We start from the raw sequence: 27,784 nt of genomic DNA on the forward strand, positions 1-27,784 counted from the left end.
GGGATATGTAGGATCCTACATCCGATATCGGATCGGACAATGTGAAACCGCTCTAAGAAGGACTTAAACAACGATACATTCAAATTGCAGGCATGCAGGGGTTATAGTATGCAAAATTTTGGAAAAATCTGTTAAGTAATTAAGGCGCACAGAAAATCTGTTTGGTCTGTGTTAAGGCGTAACAGACAAGCAATTCGCAGAACTAAATGTTTTTTATTAACGCAGATGAAATCCATTTAGAACATTAGAGCGCGCTAATGAAAGCCTGACTCCAGCAGCTGTCCTAAGTGTCCCAACAACATTATTGTAGAGCAAGCTCTCAAGAAACTTAACTCGTTCAAAGTTGGTAACTGACTAATGGTTTGGCCCCGAGTAGATCTCGGTTAATGTATTTATTTTATTCACAACAACTACGTTTATAATATTATCTGTATGTTGATTTGAGTCACCACATACAGTCAAAATAATCATTACCGTAATGATATAGTGTTGTAGTCGGCCGCAGCTGGCGGCGATACCACCACACACCACATACTACACCAGTCCACTGTTCACAATTCGCGCAATGTCAAAGGTTCCGGCCGTTATCTTACTCGCAGTCGCCGGCGTCAGCGTCACGCTACACTCGCCGGAGGCCAGAGGTACAACTACAACTTATTAATTATTATTTCAAATGTTAATGGTTGTACTTTATTCTTTTATTCTTTCGTGTCACGATAGACACGATAGAATAGTATACTTTTTTCATCTAGTCTCGCGTAACCATCTTCCCCACTATTATCTGACATATAGCAAGTTGATTATAATTATCTACCATCGTCCTCACAGTTCGCCGATCATTTGAAAACTATATTACATTGAAATAAGATCTTCTCAAGAGCACTTCTTCGTGTCTTTGTTTGTAAATGTCAAATTTGCGGTCACAAGTAAGGGGCGAATTGATGAACGAATGCTTTAATGAGTTTGGTTTATTATAATTATAATTTTCTTATTATTGTTTAGTGACGGAAGCCCAATGCAAGCAGATGCCGACTAAAAACAAACACTGCCATTTGGAATACGGGACTTGGCAGCGAGAATCCGACCACGTCATTAGGTAAATTACATACAGGTAATTCAAGTAAGTAAGTAAGGTCTACTATCTGTACAATGGTCAGCCGTATGCCGTGAATGAACACAGTATTAACCTGCAATCTTAAGATTATCGTGCTCAACGAAGCGTGCAAAAATATAATAACGACACGCTCTTATGGCTCTATAAATAAGATATTATAATATTTATTGTCTTGCACACGGTAGTGTGGAAAATATCCGAGACTACTCTTACGTCTTATTTGTAGAGCCATAAGAGCGTGTCGTGTGTAGGCTATACAGGTTGGATTTGTTTTAATGGGGCACTGCGGGCCGCCACCATACCCTGTTCTGCTACGCCAAAATGGTCTTAATTAAAGATCTTTGAAATCGTTAATTAAATACATAGTTAGGTCTCCTGTGAACACTTCCGCAGTATAGCACGGGATCAGGTAGCTGCCGTCAGCGCCCCATTTAAAAAATCCAATAGGCAACGAAAGATAAGGTTGTTGGTTAATGAACAGATACATCTTCGACTGGGGTGTGCAGCGCTGCGTGGCGTGGCACTGGTGGACGGACCCGTCTCGATGTTCTCTACCGGTCGATGAAAACAACTTCGCCAGCGAGCGCGAGTGCCTCGCCGCCTGCACCGGCTGGGCGTAGCCTAATTGAGCGTTATTTAGTTAAAATAAAAATTATTGAGAATATATAATTATGTTTGGTTACGCCGTCTCAATACTTAATCGCTGAAAACACCCACTTAAATAAAAGGGTTTAAATTTACTTGTATATCGATTTATTGCGAGATCGCTCGTCTCCATCAGTTCTTTTACTCGGATATGTTTGTCGCCACGCCTCCTGCAATACAAGTACTAGTATTTGCCACAGGATGAGACAACAGCGATCACATGCCCCTACTTCCTTCCCTCAAGCGAGGCGGCTAGCTATGTAGCGTAGTTAGACGCAACTTAGATTGAGTTTCAAGCGCTTTAGCTTAATTACTCGCGTTTCATACGAGCATGGTGCTGACAGTGACAATCGAGTCACTGTCGATGTCGCCGATTAGAGTACCTATAGACAAGATGACTTACTTAAATGTGACATGAAAAGGGAACAAGCGATAATACCTACTTACTTTAAAAAAGTATAGAAAATGCTCCGCCGTGACAGTCACATCTGCCGTGACCAGGATTCGAACCTGGGTTACTACGGCCACAACGTCGGCTCCTATTAGCCACTAGACGATCACGGCTGTCGGAGTGAATCTAAGACAGGGCTTTGTAATCCGTAACTTTTGTAACTTTAACGATCCACTGGCTATTAACTTGCCCCCTCTGCCCCCCCCCCCCCCCCCCTTAGTTACGCCACTGGTTAGAGGCTACCGTATTGATAGAGATTACCGTCGTATGAATCAACGTACGAATTACTGCTGGAGAAAGTGTAAAAAGCTTTCCTAAGGTTTCTGTACAAGAAGATTAATGGGTACTACCCGTTCCTGTATCCAACCAAGCATCGCTTGGGAACCCTTGGATACAATCCATTAGAAGTCAGGCGGACCCTTAGTTTGCTAGCTACTACACTGCGCGGAGAGTCGGATTGTCCGGATCCAGTGAGCCGCCTCGTGCGACTGTTTGTTCCAGCTGTCTCCAGAATAGATCTCCCGCGGAGACGCGTTCATTTAGCTGTGCCGGCTGCGCAAACAGTCGCGCGAAAGAACTCGCCACTGCCGCGCGCTCTCTCTCTCTCTACTTAATGCGCTCTTGGCGCCAGCACTGGAATGCGATCTGATTGCATGGCGATGGGCGGCTGTATGAAACGAATACTTGAGGTTCTGTGAGGTGATGGATGCTAGGTCCTCTAGTGTAACGTAACGTTTGTTATCCGTGTGTTAAATGTAATGTAATACTTAGTCTAATTGTTCTAGTGTTAGTTTCATGACGTATTGGTTTACTGTAATGTCATGTAAACGTATTTATAAATAAATAATTGAGCAGTCAGTCACAGTAACAGTCACTGTAACAGCATGCGCTGCGAGGCAAATTGTAATAACACTATCACAATATTTCCGTTCAAAATGACGTAACTATGTTCCAAATAATATAACAGTGATAACCTGATAACCTCCAATACTCGAAGCAATGTACAATTATACATAGCGTTAATAGCGTAATTAAAACAGATTAGATATCTAGTAAATATTCAATCCAATATAATATAAGCATTGATAATCTGTAGGTCTTTATATTTTATGACAAGAAAACCAGAAATCCTCTCTAATTGCAACAGTTGGTTAAAAACATGATTTTTGACAACCCTGAATTATCGTTGTGATATGTATGAAAACACGCTGGATGTCTTCCTATTTTCGCCTATGATGAAAAAATGTACGTAATAGGACCTTAATAACACCGGCGCACGATTCAATATAAATTACGTGAATCATACAGAGGGTAGAACTTAAGTTTAATGGCGTGTGCCTATGTTCAGTCATGTTTGATAGGGTAGGCAAAATTAGGCAAAAAGATGAAACTTCGCCTATTGTCTTGGAGCTCCTTTTTTAGGTATAAATATACATAAAATTGGTTTATTTTTAATTTAAATTTAGATGTTATCATAATATACACCATTTAGACACTATATAGTGTTGACACACTAAACCAGTACCTTAAGAGGAAACTTCAAAAATATGTCAAAAAGTAGGCGAATATAGGGTGTTTTACGGTACCTAATAAATAATAATGTAGGTACATCGATTAATTTTATACCATGTCAGTGACATACAAGCGTACGGCTCATCTGAAGGTAGGTATGTAGGTAACATCCAGTGTGACTTTATTTATTACGATAACAAAGGTATGTGACAGTTCAAAGTAGGTAAGTAAAACAATAAGTAACTACATATACAATTATAGGCAAAGTCAAGGGCATAAATATAATATACATTACCAAAGTTTCAAAAATATGTGTACGCTCTTACACCTTAGACAATAAAGTCGTGTTCACATACTTTTGGAGCCATTTGTCTGGATCGATATTTTTGCCTTCGAGTGTACCATCTATTAAGTGCTGACTGTTCACCAGTTTCAATTGACTGCCTCGCATTAGAAAATATTTTACTTAATATTATATTGCAAACACTATGTAAGGTACCAAAGCCAGAATAAGGCAAGCAGGAGAAAATCTAAAATACATTTATCCAAAGCTAACAAGGAAAGAAGAAGAAGCTGTGTGTTATTAGAGACAGTCTATAATTGATTGCATGACTATATATTTAAGGTAAAATATTTGAAATTACTAAATGCAGCAACTACTACAACAAAATGGTTGGCAATTTCAGTTTAATTAACAAAGTAGTCTATTCACAGAGTAATAAATAATTAGCGCATCGGAAGAACGCAAATAAATCGGGTTTGGTAAATTCAAACCGTAAGCTTACTCTCTTCACATAATTAAACAGAGCTTATTTCATGAAATAAAAGAGACAAAAGTTTAAAGTAACTAGAATACTAGAAATGGAACAAATGGAAAACTGTCCCCATTTCTTCCCTGATTAGTGATTTGTAATATAGCTACAGTACAGTGGTACTGCTCTATTAGAACTGAGAGATCCGCCTTTAAAAGTTTTTAATTCAAGTACTTAAGTATTAGGTAATGAAGTGAACGCTTTAATCACAAATATCGATGAAAATTATTCCAGCAGATTTGCGTGAATCGTGTTTGATAACGTACTATTAGATTCTAAGTAGTCAACAGCAGTGGTCAAGTAGGTACGCGAGTTTGTTTAAAATGATCTAGGACACAACTTTATTGTTAAAGAAAACATAAAAGGATATACAGATCGTTTTGAATACCTACCTCACTCACTAGCAACTATACTTCGGCTATATGTAGGAATAAAAGTTCGAAATACTTACAAGAATGTGACTGTGAAAGAAACGTATAAAATGTGACCGAAAGTGTGACCGCGGTGACGTGACGCTGCCCTACAGCGCGCTAAGTGGCGACCTCGCTCGGACGTTTGTTATTGTTCCGCGATAAACATCGCCGTTCGGAAGACATGAAATACCGGCAGGGCGCGACTAATAGAGGCTCGCCTGCTGCACAGAGTACCAACGCACAGGGACTTCTCTTTTATCACACCATCACAAAGATGCGACCACCGGGTGACCTAACCTAACCTAAAGAATGTTAAGAAGCGACCTCAAACAGACAGTATAACATCAAAAGGGTTCTAGGTCTGCCTAGTTAGTTAATGGAGGGAGCGCCTCTTGTACGAGTATAGAGCACATAATTTTACGCCCTACTTACGATTCAAACCCGAGGCGTCGAGCAGGCTCCTGGTGACGTGGAATGTGGAATCGAATAACTACCTATTTATTACGTAAAGCAATAGGCACACGTATACACATTGCACAATTGTAGTAAATAATTACAAAGCACCACCACCACAAAATACTGTAATATGTAGATAATTATTGCACTACACAGCACTGACACTACTCGTGTTATTGAAGTAGCTACTGACAGTCAACATACCTACGTTATAGTCTCTGGTTCTATGAACAAAAGAGTTATTCATTGTAAAGAGTTAAATCCAAGTACCTATATATATCCCTAGTCTTCCGTTTATGGCTTTATTTTGGGCTTTATTCATACAGCCAAACAGTAATTGATTAAGAACTCTTTGATACAGCTGAATCAGTGACATATATGTCAAATCCTTCGGACCAACACTGTCAAAACTTTAACCTGTGTAGTTGTATTCATGTTGTATTTTTATAACTTATAACGTTGGATTACTGCATTTTGTAATTGTTTTTTGATCAATAAGTGAAAGAATGCTTGTTTTTTTCTCATCATCAATATTTCCTACGCCAACCCTCTGCGCGTTACTCTATGTCGGGCGCGCCCTAATCCGCGCGCTGCCGCCGTAGTTTTACGGCGGCCCCGACGGCAACAGGCTGCCCGCTGTCACCACCACTACACCACCACTACACCGCCGCTACACGACACGACCGCTACAGCGACACGTCAACGAACAAGCGAGTGCAGCTACACCGCCGCTACAGCAAGTATAGCGACACACAACTAGTCACGCATCAGGCTACACCGATATAGAGACACAATCACGAGCAACACGAGTGCGACATCGGCATGGGGAACAAGGTGGTTACCTTCACGGAGCAGCAGCTCGAGGACTATCAGGTATGTATCTCATTTGCTCATTGTTCATCTTAGTAGTTGTAAAATGCAAAATTATCTTTTATATGATTCCACGAGCAATAAGAACTTATTAATACAAAAACATAAAGAAATTCAACAAGTTGGGTTAATTTATAGGAAAAAAAGCTTCCCTTATGATTTCGCATAAAATAATTAACGCCTACAATATAAGTGCGAGCAATATTCTACACAACATAACACAACTTCGTTCATTACATCCCGATGCTTAAGGCTGTGGTTCAGATATTTATATATTTACCCGACTTCGGGAATTATTTTAATTTTAGAATTTAATAATTCTAATCATAATCATTATGATAATTCATATCATCATTCTGGTGACTGTGTTTTTTATGGAAGAAACCGCACTGTTAAATGTTATCAAAAGTTTATTCAATATTACGTTTCGTACTAAAAATATAATAAAAAGACTGAAATTATCTGTTTGAGTAGGTAAGTTTCTTGTTCGCCATTACCGTGCCCTGGTACCGTGCCCTGGTACCGTGGCGCTTGAACGTCAACAACGTGATGAATGTAGTTGCTGCCAAGTTGTTCTCTTTATTTTATACTGAATTAACTGAAAAGCATTTTATTCAGGACTGTACATTCTTTACAAGGAAAGAAATTCTAAGGTAAGTCTGGCATTTTCTGCTACAAAAGTAATCCTTGGAGATTCAAGTACGTCGAGTGTGTTTGAAACTAAACAATATAAAACAGTTGACTCATGAGTGAAATCATCCATAGATTTAATGCTCAGTAAAAGGGGTTTAGCACACAAACCACTGCTTGCTTTGACATTTCTTTTATTACATTGATATACAGGATTAATTATAAGATTACATAAAGATCAAATCGAGCATAAGTAACATAACCTCGCGCACAGGCCTGCCGCCAAATCTGACAGCTCTCTCTCTCAAAACTAAAATGACCATAGATACAACAATCAAAAGTATAGAGCCAGGTACATACTACATGTAATTATCAGTAGTATTAGGCCACATATAGGATATTAACTATTGTGATGCTTACAGCTCGGCCATCCTTTTTATTTTAGTGAGTCCTCTCACTAAAGTAATTAAACATTTATATCAACAACCATATATCATAACATGTCATCCACCTTAACACTAACGAAAGATTAACATACATAACAACATTATTTTAACCTTCTGGTTATTCAGTTCCTCATTAATCAATCGCAGCCAGTGACAATATGTATATTAACCTGATGCTTTAACCTGAGATCATGTAAACAGTCATTTCATACGACCAGCACCTATAGTAGCATTTACAGCCTTCTTCTAGTCTTTCACTATATGAACTAACTTACAGTCATGGTCTGCTCTAGACAGTCTGTTAAAGTATAAACCAACATCAACATTTACAGTCTGCCCTCAAGGCCTGCTCTAAACAGTTTGGTAAAGTATAACACGTTATAAACAATCATAGTCTGCCCTTAAGGCCTGCTCTATGGCAAAGCATAATACATCATATACAATCACAATCTGCCCTTAAGGCCTGCTCTAAGCTGTTTGACATAGTATGACACATCATAAACAATCAGTCTGCCCTTAAAGCCTGCTCTAAATAGCTTGGCAAAGTATAACACATCATAAACAATCACAGTCTGCCCTTAAGGCCTGCTCTAAACAATTTGGCAAAGTATAAAGTATAACACATCATAAACAATCACAGTCTGCCCTTAAGGCCTGCTCTAAATAGTTTGGCAAAGTATAATTCATGATAAACAATCACAGTCTGCCCTTAAGGCCTGCTCTAAACAATTTGGCAAAGTATAACACATCATAAACAATCACAGTCTGCCCTTAAGGCTTGCTCTAAACAATTTGGCAAAGTATAAAGTATAACACATCATAAACAATCACAGTCTGCCCTTAAGGCCTGCTCTAAATAGTTTGGCAAAGTATAATTCATGATATACAACCACAGTCTGCCCTTAAGGCCTGCTCTAAACAATTTGGCAAAGTATAACACATCATAAACAATCACAGTCTGCCTTTAAGGCCTGCTCTAGACATCATTCCAAAGTATAAAAATTGTTATGGCCTGCTCTAGACTAGACTAGTCTAGACAGTCTGCCATCACGGCCTGCTCTAGAAGACAGGCTACTATCAAAGCCTGTTCTAGACAGTCTGCCAACATTCAACCTAGTCAATCTAATTATTTAATTAGACTGTTGTTATGGCCTGCTCTAGACTGGACCAGTCTAGACAGTCTGCCATCACGGCCTGCTCTAGAAGACAGGCTGCTATCAAAGCCTGTTCTAGACAGTCTGCCAACATTCAACCTAGTCAATCTAATTATTTATTTAGACTGTTGTTATGGCCTGCTCTAGACTAGACCAGTCTAGACAGTCTGCCATCACGGCCTGCTCTAGAAGACAGGCTGCTATCAAAGCCTGTTCTAGACAGTCTGCCAACATTCATACCTATAGCCAACCTAATCATTTAATTTGTTATGGCCTGTCTGCCATCACGGCCTGCCCCAGACAGTCTGCCCTCAAGGCCTGCGCTGGACAGTTTGCCAAAGTATAACTAATTATTTATTTATTTTTGAATTTAACTACAAGGTCCATATTACAAGTACCTATCTTTGCCAAAATATAAACTAACATAATAAACAGTCTGCCATTACGGCCTGCACTAGACAGTCTGCCAAAACTCAACGGTTATATTCTAGATTCATAATATTAATATAATAACTAGCAGTCGTGTCAGCGAAGAGTCTCGACCAACACCGAGAGAGACTCTCGCCGAGTCGCTTGATCAGATGCATAAGACGGTAATCGTGGACACGGCGCATAGTACGTCGGTTGCTCACTCTGCGGCCCTGACCATCGGCAGCTTGGGCCCTGCCCACTGCTGGCAGCTCTGTCTTAACAGTTTCACCTCCTTTGCTTCAGTCAGCTCTTGCTGCGATGCCCTCGCTTATCATCAACTTCATCCGTTCAGCCAGGTTACCAGCGTTGAAACATACAAAAATAAAAATAGTTATAATCATTAGCAGTAGCAAAGATAATTTTAGTCACAGTCATCCTCAACAATTTAATAATTGAAATATAAACATCGACTCAGTCAATCATTATCATCATCAATTAATCTTACTATATACCTAATCATCATCTATCATCATCTATATCGTCATCAAAATCGATCTGTTCGGTAATCATCATCGATATCATCATCAATATGGTCAGTCAAGCATTATCGCCGACATTGTTATCGAAGTCGTTCAGCTCCGTTTTCATCATCGATATGGTCAGTTATTGACCCTGTCGTGGACATCGAGGCAAACATTCGTTGACATCGACACTGTAATCGATATGTTCGGTCATATACATAATCATCGTTCTCGGACCTCTGTTACCTAAGATCTTCCTTAGATACCTACTCATCGTTACTGAAATCGTAATCAGACGTCAATGACGTCATGGATATCAGTCATTATCTTCATCGAAAAATCCTCAACATTAATTAAATAAAATGACAAATATTCCATCGATTCATCAACTTTAAGAAGATTACATTTAAAACAGGTTTTTATTAATTTATTTATATAAACAGATAACTATTTATTCAATGACCTTATGATCCTGATGTTTCGTCCTAAACTTCGTTCAGTATTTCACAATGGTAATATTCAGCCCCAGGAATCGGCAAGAACGCAGCAACTATATCTCGGGATGACATGCACCCAAAAAAAGTAGCTCTAAATAATAGCGTATAGGTACTACACCGAGTACACCGTAACATACTAGCGTCATTAGTGTCATTACCCCACCTACTATATTATTGGAAGTGATTAAAAGTTATTCCAATATACATTTATTCACTTTTTGTTAATTGATACAGCCAATATTTCCTGGCTATGCTAATCGTGGCGACAACGCACTTAATGACAAAAATGCAACCATACATTTTGTCTTTATGAATCATGGTTCTTTTGCCTTACTATACTTTAATTAATATTACCAACTTATTTCTTGTCATCACTGTGTCTCTGTCATAAAATCATACATGTTACCTTCCATGGTACCTTCTGTTAAACCTACTGATCAAGCAAATTTTAAGAATACAAAGTTTCATGAATTGAGATGAAAAATAAAAATTAGTTCCAAGCTCCTTATAAGGCTTCTTGAGCCTACTTTATAAGGCTTCTTTAAGTTTGAATGTTATCTACTTTTAGCTTCGTTTATTTAACTTACCTACTCTGGTGTTGATTCTTTTGTTAAGGTCAGTCACAGACTTCTGCTCAGGACCATACTAAAATTTTGTACTAACACTTGTGACAGTGGTTGTACTTATTCATCGATTTTGCATTTCAAGTCAATTTTCAATGAGAATTCTTTGTCTTGTTTTTTTTCAAACAGGGACTGTTTTTGTAAACTTTTTAATTTTACAAATAGACTTTCTTAACTTGATAATGTATACACAAGTATGCTGCTTTTGCCTTTTCTTGACACTTTATGGTCCTTACCTATTAGTAACCTGAATTTTATAATTTGTGACCTAAGAGTTTGATTAACTTAGTTAGGCATCACTAACTGTAAAATTTCTTAACCTGAATCTGTCATACAATAATTATTTCAGATTCACCCTTTATGCAAATGAAACCATAAAGTCACAAATTAATTGTATTTCATAGCAACAATTCATAGTTTCATTTGTGGTTTGTTATTGTATTGTACAACTGCAAAATATAACTGAATACTATGCAATATGCTTAATACAAATATTGAATATTGTGTCAACAGCATGGAAAAAGTAATCTGTTCTTGTTTAGCCAATCTGCTTTTACTAGACAGAACTTGCACTAAACTTATAAATTTAGAGAAACAAATGTGTACATTGGTGTATATTTTGTGCAATAAGGTTTAAATATAAATACCGCTTGTCACCAATTCAAAGGTATGAAGTAGGTATTCAAGATTTCTAAATAGAGTGAAATATAACTTCTTTTAAATACCTACTAGGAGATCTTAACCACTGAAAGTGAACTGTACTTATTGTTATCAGAAAATAAACATTTATATTTCATTTTTTTTTCATTTTCTTATGCTATGTCAATATCCACAACGCAACCAGTCATCATGTAAATCATGCTCCCTGAATGATAATAATGATGTTTTAAAATTGTTACTTTGATTTTCAATTGCATGACATTTAAAACAGTAGTATGAAATAGATGTAAAACTATCAATGTCATTCATTTCAAATTTAGAATTCATACTGTGTGTAATTCCATTAATTTATTATTGTTTCTATATGCATCTCTCGGAGTATCCAGACTAATAATTTTCAGTACAACAATGATTGGCAACTAAATGCATGTACCTACAGTACTACTATGTAGAATATACCATCTTTAATTAACATTTTTTTTTTTTTACATTTGCCTATATACAAATGTTTATAAATAATTTGTTTGCATCAAAACAAAAACTAGTTTCTTTGTCTTTTCACCTAAATAACCGATATGCACATTTATCTATTAAGATTCTTTTATTCTGAATTAGAGACCGGGGATATTTATCTCAATAAGTGTGATGCTTGGTAAAGGCCTTTTCTAAATCTTCCCATTGACAACCGTCATGGGCCAATCTCCTACAATTCTAGCCATCTGTCAGTCGCTACCTCTTATCTTTGCTATCTCATCATTTCATCATGGCAATAACTTCTGCAATACTAATCAATCACCTTTTTTGTTATCTCTTACCATATATAGGCATTATATACTCATGCATCATTAGAACAAAAAATAACCTTTTAGTGTCATTAGACTATCCAAAAAATAATAGTAATAATACCTAGTAAATATTCAATTATTGTCATTTTACAACTCATTGTTAATAATTAACTTCACTGAGCACCTGAATTGTACCTGAACAGAGCACAATACCATCCTTACCATTTTGACTTCTTATAACCATGTTGGCTCTTAATGATAGTTCTCTGCGTCTCACCAATCTCACCGTGATGGTTATTTGCTTGCATTTTCGTCGAGATCTATTCTCATTGTATTCCAACGTGTCTCAACGTGTCAGTCCAAAAACAAACAATGACAAAAAACACAGGTTAATAACTAGATCAATACATAGCAAATGTCCAGTGCATTGCAAATTTAAAACAACTTTTATTTTAAACAAATGAAACCAATTGTCAATCATTTTGTTTACCGTACAAAACAAACTAATGAAATCGTGTATCATATATATTTATATATATATACACTATTGTCTTGATTATGAAATTAACATTCAAAAGACCAAGCAACTTACATTACTATGTACCTCTTTCATCATCATCATCAATTTTAAGAGCTATGCTCTTGTTGATGGAGTAATTACCATTCTTTGCTGGGCCAGCCTTTTGACTCCCTCGTACAACATGACAGAAACTCTATCTTTCATTTGGCTGAGATATGTGTTCCTCTGCGTCTTTCTCGCTCAATCTTGCCCTTCAGGATGTTTAAAAAGAATCTGTCGTGCGGGTCGTGCCGTATTAGATGACTAATCATCTTGCACCTTCTGTTAGCTGTTGTGCCTAACAGGCATCTCTTCTCTCCTGCCATGCTCAGTTCCTCAACGTTCGTCTTCCTTTCTGTCCAGCTAATCCTTAGCATCCTCCGCCAACACCGGATTTCAAAGGCCTCCAATCGCTCTCTGTCCCGTTGTGTTACTGTCCACGTCTCACAAACATTTAAAGCAATGCTCCAGATATACGCCTTAACTAAGCGTTTTTTTTCACATTCTTCGAGATGTGTGCTTCATCTCTATATAGGTGAAAATAATCATCCAATTTCTATGTGGGCATTTGAATTCACAATCCCGCTTTCTGAGTTGAAATCATCCATAGATTTAATGCTCAGTAAAAGGGGTTTAGCACACAAACCACTGCTTGCTTTGACATTTCTTTTATTACATTGATATACAGGATTAATTATAAGATTACATAAAGATCAAATCGAGCATAAGTAACATAACCTCGCGCACAGGCCTGCCGCCAAATCTGACAGCTCTCTCTCTCAAAACTAAAATGACCATAGATACAACAATCAAAAGTATAGAGCCAGGTACATACTACATGTAATTATCAGTAGTATTAGGCCACATATAGGATATTAACTATTGTGATGCTTACATGAGAAACTCGCAATTACTCCAGCAGGAGATTTTAAACCCCTTGTCAATTTTGTCATAAGTACGTGCTCAAGGCAACTTTCGCTAAACCTCTGAACTCTGTTTAATTAAGGCGGAACCACACAATTAATAACAGTACAGTTGGCATCAATTGTAGCGTGGATATTGTAGAACAACATACTTAGACCACTCTAGTTTCCTCCCAACGGGAAAACCTCCTTCTAATAACACCGATGTTTAACAGCAAAGCTCACGACGTTTCTTCCTGGCGCGTGCAACTCGTTTTCAGGGCTGGGCTTGCAGTGCAGTGGTTAATTTGCTCGTTATTATCTTCATTAACGTTATTATTAAATACATTAAGTATTGAGTAGGTATATTATAACTACTGTAAGAGCTTATGACAACTGCGGGGGGGGTTCTTTGAGCGTCTCAACAGCCGATCACAGCCGAACGTTCAAGAGCAATTCATGAAAATATTCAGCTGCATTACGTCAGAATTGATGATAAAATGCAGATTTCTAAGGTTAATTGCCATAACCCGCCAACTGGAAAGTTGCCAGTGTTGCCACGTATTATTAGATTATTAGACTATTGGATTGGCTGCTACCTGCATTAGAGGAAGGGTAGTAATTATTGTAAAAATTCACTTAGTTATTAATGTTCAAATAAAAAACATACACACTCACTAACATACACTCATAAACATACTCACTGCATGAATGTAAACCACAAAATTAATTTTGAATTGCCCTTACCCAGTTTGCGCTTTTAAGTTATTATAATATATGTATTAAATATGTATAATATATGTATTTGGAACATTGCTAGAAATAGGAAAGGCGATGTCGCGGCCTCTCGAGGGTAGGGTGAAAGTGAAAGCACTCCGCTCCGTCTATTTATTTACATTTTCCTCACATGGGAGAGCAACGCTCGCCGAATTTCTTTGCCTCACCACCTAAATAGTGGGTGTATTCTAACCCTTAGCGGCGATCGCCGATACTCTGTAGGGGCCTAAATGCATATCTATATTTATATGTACGAAAAAAATGGCTGTTTCATAGATTCATATATTCGGCTGATGAGACGTCAAAGATTTTTATGGGGCAATAAAATTTTATTTGCGATTTCGTAGAGGTAATAAGGATGAGTAAGGGTTGAAAAAACAACCTTTACCTACTCGTATATCGGAGTATTCAGGAATAAACGTATCACAAAAATACAAGTTGGTAACAAACGAATCCTTATTAACATACGATGTAATTAACATTTGGCGGCACGTGGCGCGAATTAACCGCAGCCCGCAGCCCCTGTATATATGTACCTGTCCGCCTGTATGTAGGTATGTATGTAGGTGTTTACGTAACACCGTAAATTGACACTTGATTTGATGGGGGGCTTCGCGATCTGACCACTAGGCTAGGCTCTATTTATTATACCTACCTTCATACTTAAACAGTATTTATTATACCTACAGTCAGCAGCAGTAATTAACAGGAGTAAATGTCTTTAAAGATGATGATGTGATGAGAGCGTGTGTAGATAATTTGGAATACCTCACCCACTTAGCTACTACTTAACTGCTACAGACAGTACCTATTCTGGATTACAATCACACTCATCTCTAATTATACCTAATAATAAAACAGTCATGTAGTTTACTGATAATATGAAAGACATATTAAAAATATTAAACCGGGGCACTCGCGTGGTATTTAAAGTCGACGATTGTTCGACATGTTACGCTTCGTAACGAGGAGCATCTTTAACGGGAATATGTCTGTGTCGCACGGAAGTTTTGTTATTAATGTGAGCACTTCCTACAAAACCTTCAATACGAAAACAATCCCAAATTCATCATGCCCAAATTGTTACCGTTACTACTGTTGCAGAGTGTTCAAACGATTCCGCGAGGTGAACCCCGAGCTGATCCCTAAGAGCATGACGGAGAACCAGGCGCACACCATCGTCGTGCCCGCCAACGAGATAGAGAAGCTGCCTGAACTCAGGGTCAGTCACTCACTCACTCACTACTAATGTAACCTATGTACTAATTGGCAGGTTGGTTAGTAAGTAGGTACATATTTACATAGGTAATACATAGTTAAATATGCTCCATCTCCATGCACAGTGCCCATTTAAATAGCTATTTAAATGAAATTCAGAATAGCTTTCATCAAATAGTATACATAAAGCCGCAGAAGTGTATTAGGCGCGGAACCGTTATCGTTATCGCGGGACATAACGGCGGCACGTGACGGCACCGGCACCGCCCACCGCCCACCGCCGCATGCTAATTACAACTATTACAAGTACGGCACCTTTACAACTTCTGCTTCTGACTCGAGACTGCAGACGACAACCACTCAAGTTGCTAATGATTTGTAATTAATTAATTATTTTAAATTACTTAAACTTTTTTCCAAGATACTGTGCGTACATGTACATACATAATAGAGCTCTCAGATAGTTGAAGGCTCTATTTATATATGTGGGTCACATGCCATACTGTAAAAGCTTTCGCCCACACGGACGCGGATCCGCTGTTTGAAGAGCGAGACAGTGCTCCGCCGCGAGGCCCGCGATGCCCGGGACCGCGCGCGTCCGTGTGTCCGCGGTGTGTTCGAACCGCAGCGCTAGTGTAGATGACGGTGTGTGTGTGTCGTGTTGCAGGAGAACCCGTTCAAGCGGCGCATCTGCGAGGTGTTCTCGCACGATGGCTCCGGGAACCTCACCTTCGAGGACTTCCTCGACATGATGTCCGTCTTCAGCGAGGCCGCGCCAAGAGACATCAAGGCTTGGTAACCTAACATGTTCCAACAAATAACTACAACAAGAAAGTACATGTAAACTTGTAAACCCTCTATGTGAGCCAGTTAACGAGCGATCAGTTGATCGCCGCTAGTAAGTCTGTAGGGTCTGTAGGTATATATCGAGCTGTCACCGTCGAAGAGGTAACACACTGTAGGTATATATCGAGTTTACGTGTTTTAAAATACCTTCGCAGCGAGATCACTGATCCCTCGACTTTCACGACCTCAGGCCTCAGGACGGACTGAGGAATATTTTTATTATAAACTTGAATTTGAGCGTAGATTCCGATGATAAACGATCACGTAGCTTCATTAGAGTTGATTCATTGCGTTTGTCGGCGGCCGCGCGGGCCGCGGCGCCGCGGCATACGAAACCAACTCCCGCAGATACTCGGAGCTCCTCAAATTAAACATTAGTCCGACACGTGCCGCGGTTACTGCCATGAATTATTGTCTGTACCTTTGAGTCCACTAGGGACAAACAAAAGTTGACATTGGTCATTTTAGTGGCTATTTAGGTCATCAGACATTTGATCCTTTTCAAGAATAAAACGCGCGTTGCATACTCATTGAGTTCAATTAGATTTAAGCCAATGGCAGGTCATTACAGTAATAATTTAAATTATCCTGTTCGAATTTATTCTACTTAGTTATTTAATTCACTGACTTCAATTCATGTCGTGTTTAAACTTAACTGCTAAAATAATTAAAATAACCGCAACATAACAATTCAACGAACCAGCTCCAGCTCTGGACACTGGAGGCTTTGGTCATTTTTTCCTTCGTATATGATATTTATTTTCAATTCAACGAACGTTCCAAAAATATTTTACACGACTTTATAGGAACGTTTCGCTTGTAAGATGTTTGATTGTTGGTGTGCTCGACTGATAATCAAGTAGGTACGTTCGTTTTATTTAGCTACAGCTGCCCACATTGACATACGTGTTCAACTGAACGCTTATACATAACTATCTGCGTAAAATCGTTGTCAGTTGGTGCAAACCTTGTCTAGTCATGTCATGATCATGACACTGCTATAATGCTATATCTATCTGGTGGATGTTTGCGCAGGTACGCGTTCCGCATCTACGACCTGGACGACGATATGTACATCGGGCGCGGCGACCTGCTGCAGGCGGCGCGGCTGCTGACGCGCGGCCAGCTGACGGCGCGCGAGCTGCAGGATGTGGTGTCCAGCGTGCTGGACGAGGCCGACCTCGACGCCGACCAGCGCCTCTCCTTCATGGACTTCGAGCACGTCGTCGTTCGCGCCCCGGACTTCCTCTCCACCTTCCACATCCGCGTCTAAGCCACGCAGGCGCAGCTGACTATAATTATAAGTTTGAACTCATACTCATATATTTATTGCATCCATAGTAGGTACCTACACAGGTGTTACATAATAGTTGGTCTCACATGGGCCCTGGTAGGGCACGGCACTATACTAAATACATGATAAGTCGATCATGATAAATACATATCTGAAATCAAATACATATCTGCGGGCCTATACTATACTATACTATACTATACTATACTAAGATAACGATCGACATCGTTGATAGATAATGCTTTTCGTAGCATCTGCTATCACAATGTTTTTTTGTTGGCGTTTGTCGATGTACGATTGTCATCTTAGCTCGGCCCCTGGTGGTTTTATTTCAAGTGATTATTACAACGTATACAAATGTCACAAGATCTCGGCTCACTGGCGACTAAACACGGTAAATGATAAAACGACAAGCTCTAATGAAACAGTCATGAAACCGACCCTGTACAGTACTGTACATACTACTATACTATACTACTGTATAATAGTATGTACTTAAATAGTTATTGCATAATATTTAGCTGTATATAGGATAAAATAATTAAAAACTACAAGTTTGGTTTTACGACAATGCTAGCACATCAAAAATATTTTCATAAAAGGTGACGCGAATTCTCTACTAGTACCAACCACTACACAATATTATACAAATTGCTGAGCTCTCTTTTTTAATAAAACCAGAAAATAAACCATGCGACAGTGGCAGCCTGGCAGGCAGGTAAGTTACGTTTAATATTATATGTATCCGCCGCGCCGCCCGCGGCTGTTTGTAATCTCCCGTTTTTCAAGGAAGCTGCATTTCGCCCGGATTTATCATTTTACTTTACAGAGATTTCGGTCTCGGAAAATGGGCTGAAAGCTTCCAAGTTAATTTAATAATTTTACCTGCACGCTGACATTACATGAACATAATAAAATGAACATTATTGGCAATGAATGGGCACCAAATACTCGTATACATACGATAGATACGCTAAATTAATGAGGACTGGCGAAGAACTCAAAAAGGCACTAAAGCTTTACTTTCTTTAGATTCAAAGAGATTCAAAGATTTATATTTTAAAAAACAGTTATTTCAAAAAGATTTGACTATGTTTGCCTGTGTCGCTAGATAATTTTATTATGTACATACTTGCTACAAACATAGGCACCTGAGATGTATCGTATGGTATCGTAATATGCCCAGATTATCTCAATAGACCGTTCACTGTCGCCAGGATTGCCTATTACGGCGATAATGTCAGGTGTCGCTTACAGACTTCACGTGATGGCTTAGTTAGAGGCCTATGTAGGGCTTGATAGGTTTACGTACTCCTTACCTTAATAGGCTAGATACAGTAACGTCAAGTTAACACGATGAATTGCTTCGTACCTAATTTATTTAATAACAAGATAAATATCAAGGGACAAATCTATTTGATGCCACTTCAGTGATATCTATATAATAGGGTTGTTGACACGCGTTGAATTTTATAACAAAATCAAGTTCAATAGATAGGAAATGAGCAATTTTTCACAATAAATTGGAAACTTATTGGAATAATTTAAAAATACGTTTAAAAAAACGGAATAATAGGAAAAAAATGGTACAATGTAAGGAATCGATATGTTTTAATTTAAAAAAAATTGTATAACATAAAACGACGATATGTTTGACGACCGGTCTGGCCTAGTGGGTAGTGACCATGCCTGTGAAGCCGATGGTCCTGGGTTCGAATCCCGGTAAGGGCATTTATTTGTGTGATGAGCACAGATATTTGTTCCTGAGTCATGGGTGTTTTCTATGTATTTAAGTATTTATATATTATATATATCGTTGTCTGAGTACCCATAACACAAGCCTCCTTGGGCTTACCGTGGGACTTAGTCAATCTGTCTAAGAATGTCCTATAATATTTATAAAAGCAATATTTCACCGACAAAAATCACAATTTTCTTGTTTTCCATACATCGAAACGGCTTGGCATGGGGACGTCACGATGTATTGCCACTTTGTTAGAAGCGTTTTGTCAGTAAAATGCGGGTGTCACTTTGACCATCATTTGTGACTTTTGTATTGCTTTAAGACAATGGGTCCCATACAGGAATTGATCCTCAAAACAAACCTGATCGACTGATACCATTTGTCAAATACCCTATACTTTAATAATATATATCATATGTAGCTCCTAACAAAAACACATTGTCGTATTTAAAACTCATCAATAGTACCTAGCAATAATCCAGCCAAAAACGAGTCATGGTAATTTACCGTGTACTACTATAGACATCTAGCGACCTGAAGCGGCAAATTAGAATATCCAACTAGGGAACAAATCAAATTATTTTATGAAATAATTTTTAGGCGCCTATACTTTCAAAGATACACCAGATAATTAGGGACGGGTACCGCCGTGGCCGGGTGGTCTATTGTGATCAGGACGTTAGCGGCGTAAGCTAAAGACGCGGGTTCGATTCCCATCCTAACTCGGCCACCGGTGGTCTCTTCTCTTGGTCATTTTTTTTAGAGTATGATGTCTATTTCAGTTTATAAATTAGGTAGGTTATTTCATATCTTTGAATGTATACCAATTGCCTTGCAAACAAGCAGTCTTGTTTTAAAGGTCCTAATAGTCTTTATAGTCTTTTTTATGTTTATACATGTACTACTAGCGCCATCTAGAAATAACAGTAAACACTAAAAGTTTAATTGGATGTTATTTGCATTATTGCTACCCTAATTATGCTATTATGGGTTGGGATAGCTTTTGGACAGTAGGTAGCATTTATTTGAATAATTATTTACTTTTTTACGTACGAAAACATGTTTTTTAATAATTTATTACGAGTATTATGTATATACACACAGTACTACTAACGCCATCTGTGGACCTAAGCGGAAATTACAATATTTAGGCAGTAACCCATTTCATTTAATTTATTACGAGTATTATGTATATACACACAGTTCTACTAACGCCATCTGTGGACCTAAGCGGAAATTACAATATTTAGGCAGTAACCCATTTCATTTAAAGGCAAGATTGCAGCCATAGAAGAATCCATTTTTTTTTTTATGCAGAAGAGAATCACAACAATAGCAAGTTTTACCTCACTTGAAAGGTGCATTTTACAGTAAATTTATCAATTTCTATGTTTGGCCTATTTTGAAATCACGTGTTTTTAATAAAACAAACCTTTAATCACGTGTTTTCTTATTATCGACAGAAAAAGATAAGAAAAGATAAATGAATGAATATTTAATGTAAAACTGTGTACATACAAAGGATCGCATGTCAAATCTTGTCAGTTCAAAGGTAGTAGTGATTGATTCCTCCTGTAGATGCCGCTTATTACACAAATCGTGAAAGATAGAACGCGCTGTTAAGATTTTTCCTCGAATACTTTAATCTCGTTCATACTGATCGGGTTCGAGCCCGTCTATTTTCCTATTCTAACGACTTTTTTATATTTGCTTATCGATCTACGTGTACACAGGACAGGAAAGGGTGGGTTATTTTTATTTTTCATTATACAGTTATTTCCTTACGCTATTGCATTACATTTATTACTAATGCTATTGCGATACATAGGTTATTGGGTTTTAATTTTATTGTTATTTTACATTTCCAGTTACATTTTTATTTTATTTACATGCTATTACATTTCTTGTTTATTTTATTGTAGTTTACATCTTGTTTTGTTTGCATGTTTCATTTTATGCTTATTGTTAATATAATTATTATATTACAAAAACATACATTTCCTAATTCTTATTTCTCTTATTCACAATTTTCACAATGTTGATACAATATTTTATAAATTCTTCTCTATTTGTGCTTGACATTATAACACTCATATTGTTTTCTACAATGCTTACGCCTAGTTTTTGCTCAATGTTGTACCTCTCCACTGCATGTATCGGACATTCCGTCAGGATATGCAGAACCGTCTCTTCCTTTGCTGGGTCACAGTGACACGATGGGCTCTCTTTACACTTAAAGCGATTTAAGTATTCAGAGAACCCGCCGTGCCCCGTCAGGACCTGGGTTTTCAAGCCGCAGGGAGTCATTTTTCTAGCCGCTGTAACAGTGGGGAAAAACAACTTTGTAGTGGAGGCGGTGTTCCCAGTCACGAATCTATGGTTCCACGCGTCAAGTGGTTTTTTTTTTTTTTTTACAGTGCCAGTACCAGTACCAGTTCTCGCTTGTATACCTCTCGTACTAGCATACTTCATACTTGATCTTTCTTTCATTCATCTCTTTCGTTCCTTATGTGGGTAGTCCCACCTATCAGCTTATTACTTATTACTTACTATTCGGGAAAAATAAGGAAACACAGGGTTTGAACTTTATTCATGAGTGCTCACTGCATGGGTAGCGCTTTTTATACAATTTCTTATTACATGCTTATATTTAATATTATTATCTATGTTACATTTTTCATATATTCGCTATTGTATTATTATCTTAAATCTAATATACATATTGTGCGTTTCTTATGACACGAGTTTGGCTCTCTCTTTTGATTATTCCTACTGGGTTTTTTATGTTTTTCTTAAATATATTTACTATATTTTAAAAACATATATTTCTATCTAGTTTTATTTCTTTTTACGACTCTTCTCACAATTTTTAAGCAGAACTCTATAAATTGGTCCATTTCCGCACTAGCCATTATGTTGTGTAGTTTGTCGGCAGTTATACTAATTTTAATTTTTTGCTCCATATCAAAGCGCTCACTATCATGAACTGGACACTCAAATATTATATGTGGCACCGTTTCTTGCGTATTGTTGTCACAGACGCACGATGGACTCTCCTTGCACTTGAAGCGGTTTAAATACTCAGAGAATCCACCGTGTCCCGTCATCAACTGCGTCTTTAGGTTGTTTGGCTCTGATTTCCTTGTCACCCTATAAGCCGCCACTGCATCTGGGAAGAATAACTTCGTGATGGAAGCCGTTTCGCCAGACTTATACCTCCGATTCCATTCGTCAAGCGTCGACATGCGAATGCTACGCTTGACGAATGAAACCGGGCATTGGTCATAGTCCGGCTTTCGTTTGGAGCCCACTGCTGCTCCTTTCGCCAACTCGTCTGCCCGCTCGTTGCCTTCTAACCCTGCGTGAGCTTTAATCCAGTGTAGGGTGACTACCTTACCCTGGAGAGACATAGCTTTTAAATTCTCTCTGGCCTCTACAGCGAGGGGGTGAAGGCAACTGTGGTTTTGTATTGTTTGAAGGGCTGCCATAGAGTCGCTGTAGACTCCATACGATTTCTCGGCATACTTTGCTTCCCTAGTGGCCCTGCACAGGGCAAGGAGCTCCGCCTGGTAAACCGTACAGTATCTCGATAGAGCAAGCTTGTGGGCTTTGGTTTCGGTTTCTCCCTTCCAAATAGAAAGTGAGGCTCCAACCCCGCCCTCAAGCCTGCTGCCATCGGTAAATATTCGCACATCGAACTCACTGTTCGAGTTCACATCGTCTTGGTTCACCAGGCGAACCACCCTCAATTCTTCGCGATCCGCAGGATGAGGCATTTCAGTTGCGGATGCCATTTGTTCCACCTCTCTATCTCCAGGCCACAGGGCAGGCAGAGACTCTCCCTTCTTGGCTTCGTACAACGAAGCCGCCTCTCGGACTCGGAGGTCAAGAGGGAGCATCCCCGCCAGAACCAGCGCCGAGTTGAGGGACACGGTGCGGTATGCCTTGCATATCTTCTGCGCCATTCCGCGTTGCACCACTGCCAACTGCTTTTGGACACCCAATTTGTTTGCAGCATGCGCCCAAACACTAGCGGCATACAGTATGATGGGCTCTACGGTTGCCACATATATTATTTTTACGACTTCAGGATGGAGCCCCCAGTCTGTCTTGGCAGCCCTAGATAGCTGTTTATAGACTGCTATCGCTTTCCTGCAGACATTCGAAACATAGCTGTTAAAAGTCAGCTTGTCGTCGATGGTTACACCAAGTAATTTCATCTCTTTTACCATGGCGATGCTGGTTCCGCCCATACTCAGTCGAGGGGTGTCATACTTGAGCCTCCGTGTAATTACCATTGCATTAGTTTTATGCGGTGCGAATCGAAGCTTATTACTGACACCCCACTCCCGAGCATGGTCGAGAGCAGCGTTTGCGCGCGTTTCAATTTCCAGAGCGGTATTCCCATCAACGACAAGTACGACATCGTCTGCGAATGCCTGGCAGTAGTCGCCCCTTTGCCCGTAACTTTTAAGTAGTGGGTCCAAGAGCAAGTTCCACAGAATGGGGCCCGCTATCGATCCCTGTACGCATCCCTTGGTGGTGTCCAGACTGTATTGCTCTCCCGCGTATCTAACTGTTACTCTTCGGTCTGTGAGGTAGCTATCGATTACGCGTCTCAGTTCAACTGGGCAATTCTCTTCCGCCAACCGGGACCTGATAGTCGGCCACCAAGCACCATCGAAGGCCCCCTCTATGTCCAGTGATATTAGTGTTACGATCTTTTTAGAGTCTAATTTCTTTCGTATGTATTTCATTAGGGCATAAAGGGAGTCCTCGGTGCTGCGCTGTGGCATGAACCCGTATTGGCGATCACTCATTTGGGGCAGCAAGTAAAACTTTAGCCTGTTCACCACCATCTTCTCAAACACTTTACCCATGATCGGAAGCAGTCCTATTGGCCTGTACGATTTGGGCGTTGTATAGTCTCCTCTACCAGGCTTTCGGAGGACCACCACCGTTGCGGTTTTCCAAGCCCTAGGGAAGTATCCTCGGCTTAAACATTTATTAAGCAGTGCAAGGAACGTCTCTGGGTCCGTTTCTATGGCGTGAAGGCAAATATCAGAGGTAAAGCCGTCCTCCCCTGGGGCTTTCTTTGGGTTGAAGGAGTCGTACGCACATTTCAGTTCCGCCATTGTGAATGAGGGTTCGCAAGTGTTATCTTGCTCCCCGTCGTTCACAATGTCGGCTCTCTCCCTCACTTGACGATGGTAGTCATTGTCGCTAGTGGTACAGTCCTTGGGGTAGAAAGTTTCCGCTAGCAGGCGCACTGAACTCTTCGCATCGAGCACTACTCCATCCTTCTCTAGCGGTGAGTCCTCTTCCCTGCGTGCGGTTCTTCCAATTACCCGGTAGATGCCCTCCCAGACCCCTTCTCTGCTTTGTTTATGGCAGAAGTCCTTCAAACTGTCCACTTGCGGTTTTGCCGCTGCCCTTTCATACTCTTCTTTGTATTGTACGTACTCTTCTACTACTTTTGACCTCCGGACTGGGGCAGCACACCCTATCCTGCGGTTAGGTTAGGTTAGGTTTTTTTTTTTTTTTTTTTTTTTTTTTTTTTTTTTTTTTTTTTTTTTTTTTTTTTTTTTTTTGCCCACCTCCCTCCTCTGTATTATTATTGATATTTATTTTTCAATAGTTGTTTCTTTTTTATATATTTTTCCTCTTTTCTTTCTTTTCTTTACATACTTAGCCTACTTACAGTCTACACTTTCTACACTTGTCAATTACAAAAATGTTACTATAAATTAAATTAAAAATAATAATAAATAATATTAATTAAATTCAGTTAAGGTCAAAATCATTTTTCAATTACATTTACAATTTTACAATTACTATTAATTAATTACACTTAATTATTAATAAAGTTACAATTAATGTCAAACTGTCAAAATCGTGTGCAATTAATATCAAAATCCACAGTCAATGTCAACTTATTATACGTACGTACGTTATGTCACTACTACAATCTATACAAAAATACGCATCTAATACAATTACAATTTAATACAATTAATACAATACAATTAGTTAATTAATAGCGCAGGGGAGCCCCGTGGAGCGCCCCGGAGCGTCTTTGCAAACACCGGTGCTCAAAATGTCAGAATCTACAATTAATGTCCATTTCATCACACGTACCCAATATTATTACAATCCATACAAAAACACGCATCCAACACAATCAATGTCCAATTAGCTCTTTCAATTCAATACAATTGCCTTAACACGCCACCCGCCCGGGACAAGCAATGAGGAGCAGGAAATAGCTCCCCGGAGCAATTTGGCGCACTCGGGAGCAAAACGGAGCACAACGGAACGGAGCGGAGCACAACCAAACAGCAGGGCGGAGCGCCCCGGAGCACGGCGGAGCGCAGAGGAGCGTCCTGGAGCATGGCGGAGCGCAGAGGAGCGCTTTTATGGGGCGCCATTTTGGGAGCATTATCCTTTGTTATGGTTTTGCTCCGCCGTCGGAGCACTTTTTTGGGGCGCCATTTTGGGAGCATTTCCTTATCGCTCCACCGTCGGAGCGTTGAGATGTGGTGCCATTTTGGGAGCATGTTTCTTGGTGGTGTACCCCAAGTAGCCTTCCTGATTGCCCACTCCCCCCATGGCCGCCCTTTCCGTGCCAATGTCTGGCCAGTGGTGAGCGAGACATTTCGCTTTCCTCTGACCCGACACCGGCACGGATGCAGCCATGGGTTGAGCGGGCCCCCTAGTCCGCCTTGGGGTGCCACGTCTCCTATACTGCCGTGGCTCCGTTCTGTCTCGCCGCTCTCCTTATGACGCCCTCCGCGAAGTCCACGAAGTGTTTCCTTATTTCGTCGTCCTCCAGCATCCTCACGAAGTTGCCCTCCGTAACACTCATATCTATTGCGCACTCACAGGCGTACCGCTCGGGGCCATACCTTGGGCATTCCGTGAGGATGTGTGTAACTGTCTCCACGGTTTGTCCGTCGCAGGAGCAATGGGGGTCGTTACTCAGCTTGAACCTGTGGAGGTATTGTTTGAAGCCCCCGTGCCCTGTTAGTAGTTGTGCGATGGTGTTCCTGTTACCCAGTCTCTCCATAATCCTTTTAGCGCCCCGCACATCCCGGAAGAACAGCTTCGTGCCTGAGGCTCTTTCCGTCTCCTCATATCTACTTTGCCACCTTCTCAGGGTCCTGGCTCTTATTATTCTTTTTGCGAACGAGAGAGGGAATTTGTTATACAGCGGGGTCTTTTCCGGGTCTAGGGCCGCCGCCTTGGCTAGCTGGTCCGCCCTCTCATTTCCTTCCAGGCCCACGTGCGCCTTTATCCAAGATAGCTCTATCGGATTTCCCCATGTTAGGGCCTCCTCCAGGTTTTCCCTGATTTTTACTGCTATCGGGTTAAGGGAGTTTGGGTCGGCAACTGCCTGAAGTGAGGACCTAGAGTCACAGTAGATCACTGTCCGGTGTTCCTTGTCCTTCGCCATGCTCGTGGCTTGGTAGAGTGCCATCATTTCGGCTTGGTACACCGAACAGTGATCCGCCAGCCTGAAGCTCGTACTGTCCCGCTCCTCCCCTCCCGACCACCATGTTATCGCGCCGCCTACCTTTCCTTGGATTTTGCTGCCATCCGTGTAGACCCTCCAGGTGTCCCCCTGGGAGGGCCCCTCCGTCAAGTCCTCCTCGGTTTTTGTGAGGCTAAAGGTGAGTCGTTTCCTATCTGCCGGATGCGGGAGTATCGACGGGTGGGCCCTAGGCTGCAGTTTCCCTTCCGGCAACTCCGGGAGGGTTTTGCCTCTCTTTACCTCATAGAGCTCCTTTTGCTCCTGCAGCCTAAGGTCCAGTGGTATTATTTGTGACAGGATTGCCGCTGAGACAGTGGATACTGTGCGGTGGGCTTTGGCTATTTTTATACCGAAAGCTCTGGTTATCCTGTCTAGTTTTTTCCTGGCGTGGACCCTAGTTGCTACACTTCCCCAGGCCCCAGCAGCGTAGAGTATTGTAGGCTCAACTACGGTGTAATAAATGGTTTTCAATATGTCCGGGTTTAATCCCCATCGAGTCTTTGCCATTCTGCTTACCACTTTAAAAAGGTTCAGTGCCTTGGTGGAGACATTCTCTATGTGGAGTCCGAACCCCAGGTTTTCGTCTATTGTGAGACCTAGAAGTTTTAGTTTATTGTCCAGGGCGATTTGTGTCGACATCATCTGGAATGTTGGCGTGTCATATTTTAATTTGCGCGTTATTAAGATCGCTTGTGTCTTGTGTGGGGCGAACCGGAGCTTATGCTTCATGCCCCATCTTGCAACCATTTCTAACGCGTCATTGATCTTCCTGTTGAGTTCCTCAGTGGTGTTTGCCCTCGCCATGATGACTATATCATCTGCGAAAGCCTGCAGCTGGGCGCTTCCCCCTTCAGCCTCTCGCAGCAGGGGGTCCAGCTGCAAGTTCCACAGCAGTGGCCCTCCGATCGAGCCT

At 40.2% G+C, this 27,784-nt stretch overlaps 2 protein-coding genes across 2 annotated transcripts; both read left to right on the top strand.

Annotated features, from left to right (window-relative positions):
- Positions 1-538: 538 nt before the first annotated feature.
- LOC134756329 (uncharacterized) lies at positions 539-1,836 on the top strand. The gene is made up of 3 exons (XM_063693160.1): positions 539-641; positions 1,003-1,096; positions 1,596-1,836. The coding sequence occupies exons 1-3, from the start codon at positions 566-568 to the stop codon at positions 1,732-1,734; spliced, it is 309 nt and encodes a 102-aa protein (XP_063549230.1). The 5' UTR covers positions 539-565; the 3' UTR covers positions 1,735-1,836.
- A 4,361-nt stretch (positions 1,837-6,197) lies between these two features.
- On the top strand, positions 6,198-17,575 carry LOC134756330 (calcium and integrin-binding family member 3). The gene is made up of 5 exons (XM_063693161.1): positions 6,198-6,276; positions 6,892-6,926; positions 15,343-15,460; positions 16,124-16,251; positions 17,338-17,575. Exons 1-5 carry the CDS (start codon positions 6,226-6,228, stop codon positions 17,573-17,575), a joined length of 570 nt encoding a protein of 189 aa, XP_063549231.1. The 5' UTR covers positions 6,198-6,225.
- Positions 17,576-27,784: the final 10,209 nt, after the last annotated feature.

This window comes from Cydia strobilella, chromosome 3 (genome assembly GCF_947568885.1).
Source record: "Cydia strobilella chromosome 3, ilCydStro3.1, whole genome shotgun sequence".
Taxonomy (NCBI): domain Eukaryota; kingdom Metazoa; phylum Arthropoda; class Insecta; order Lepidoptera; family Tortricidae; genus Cydia; species Cydia strobilella.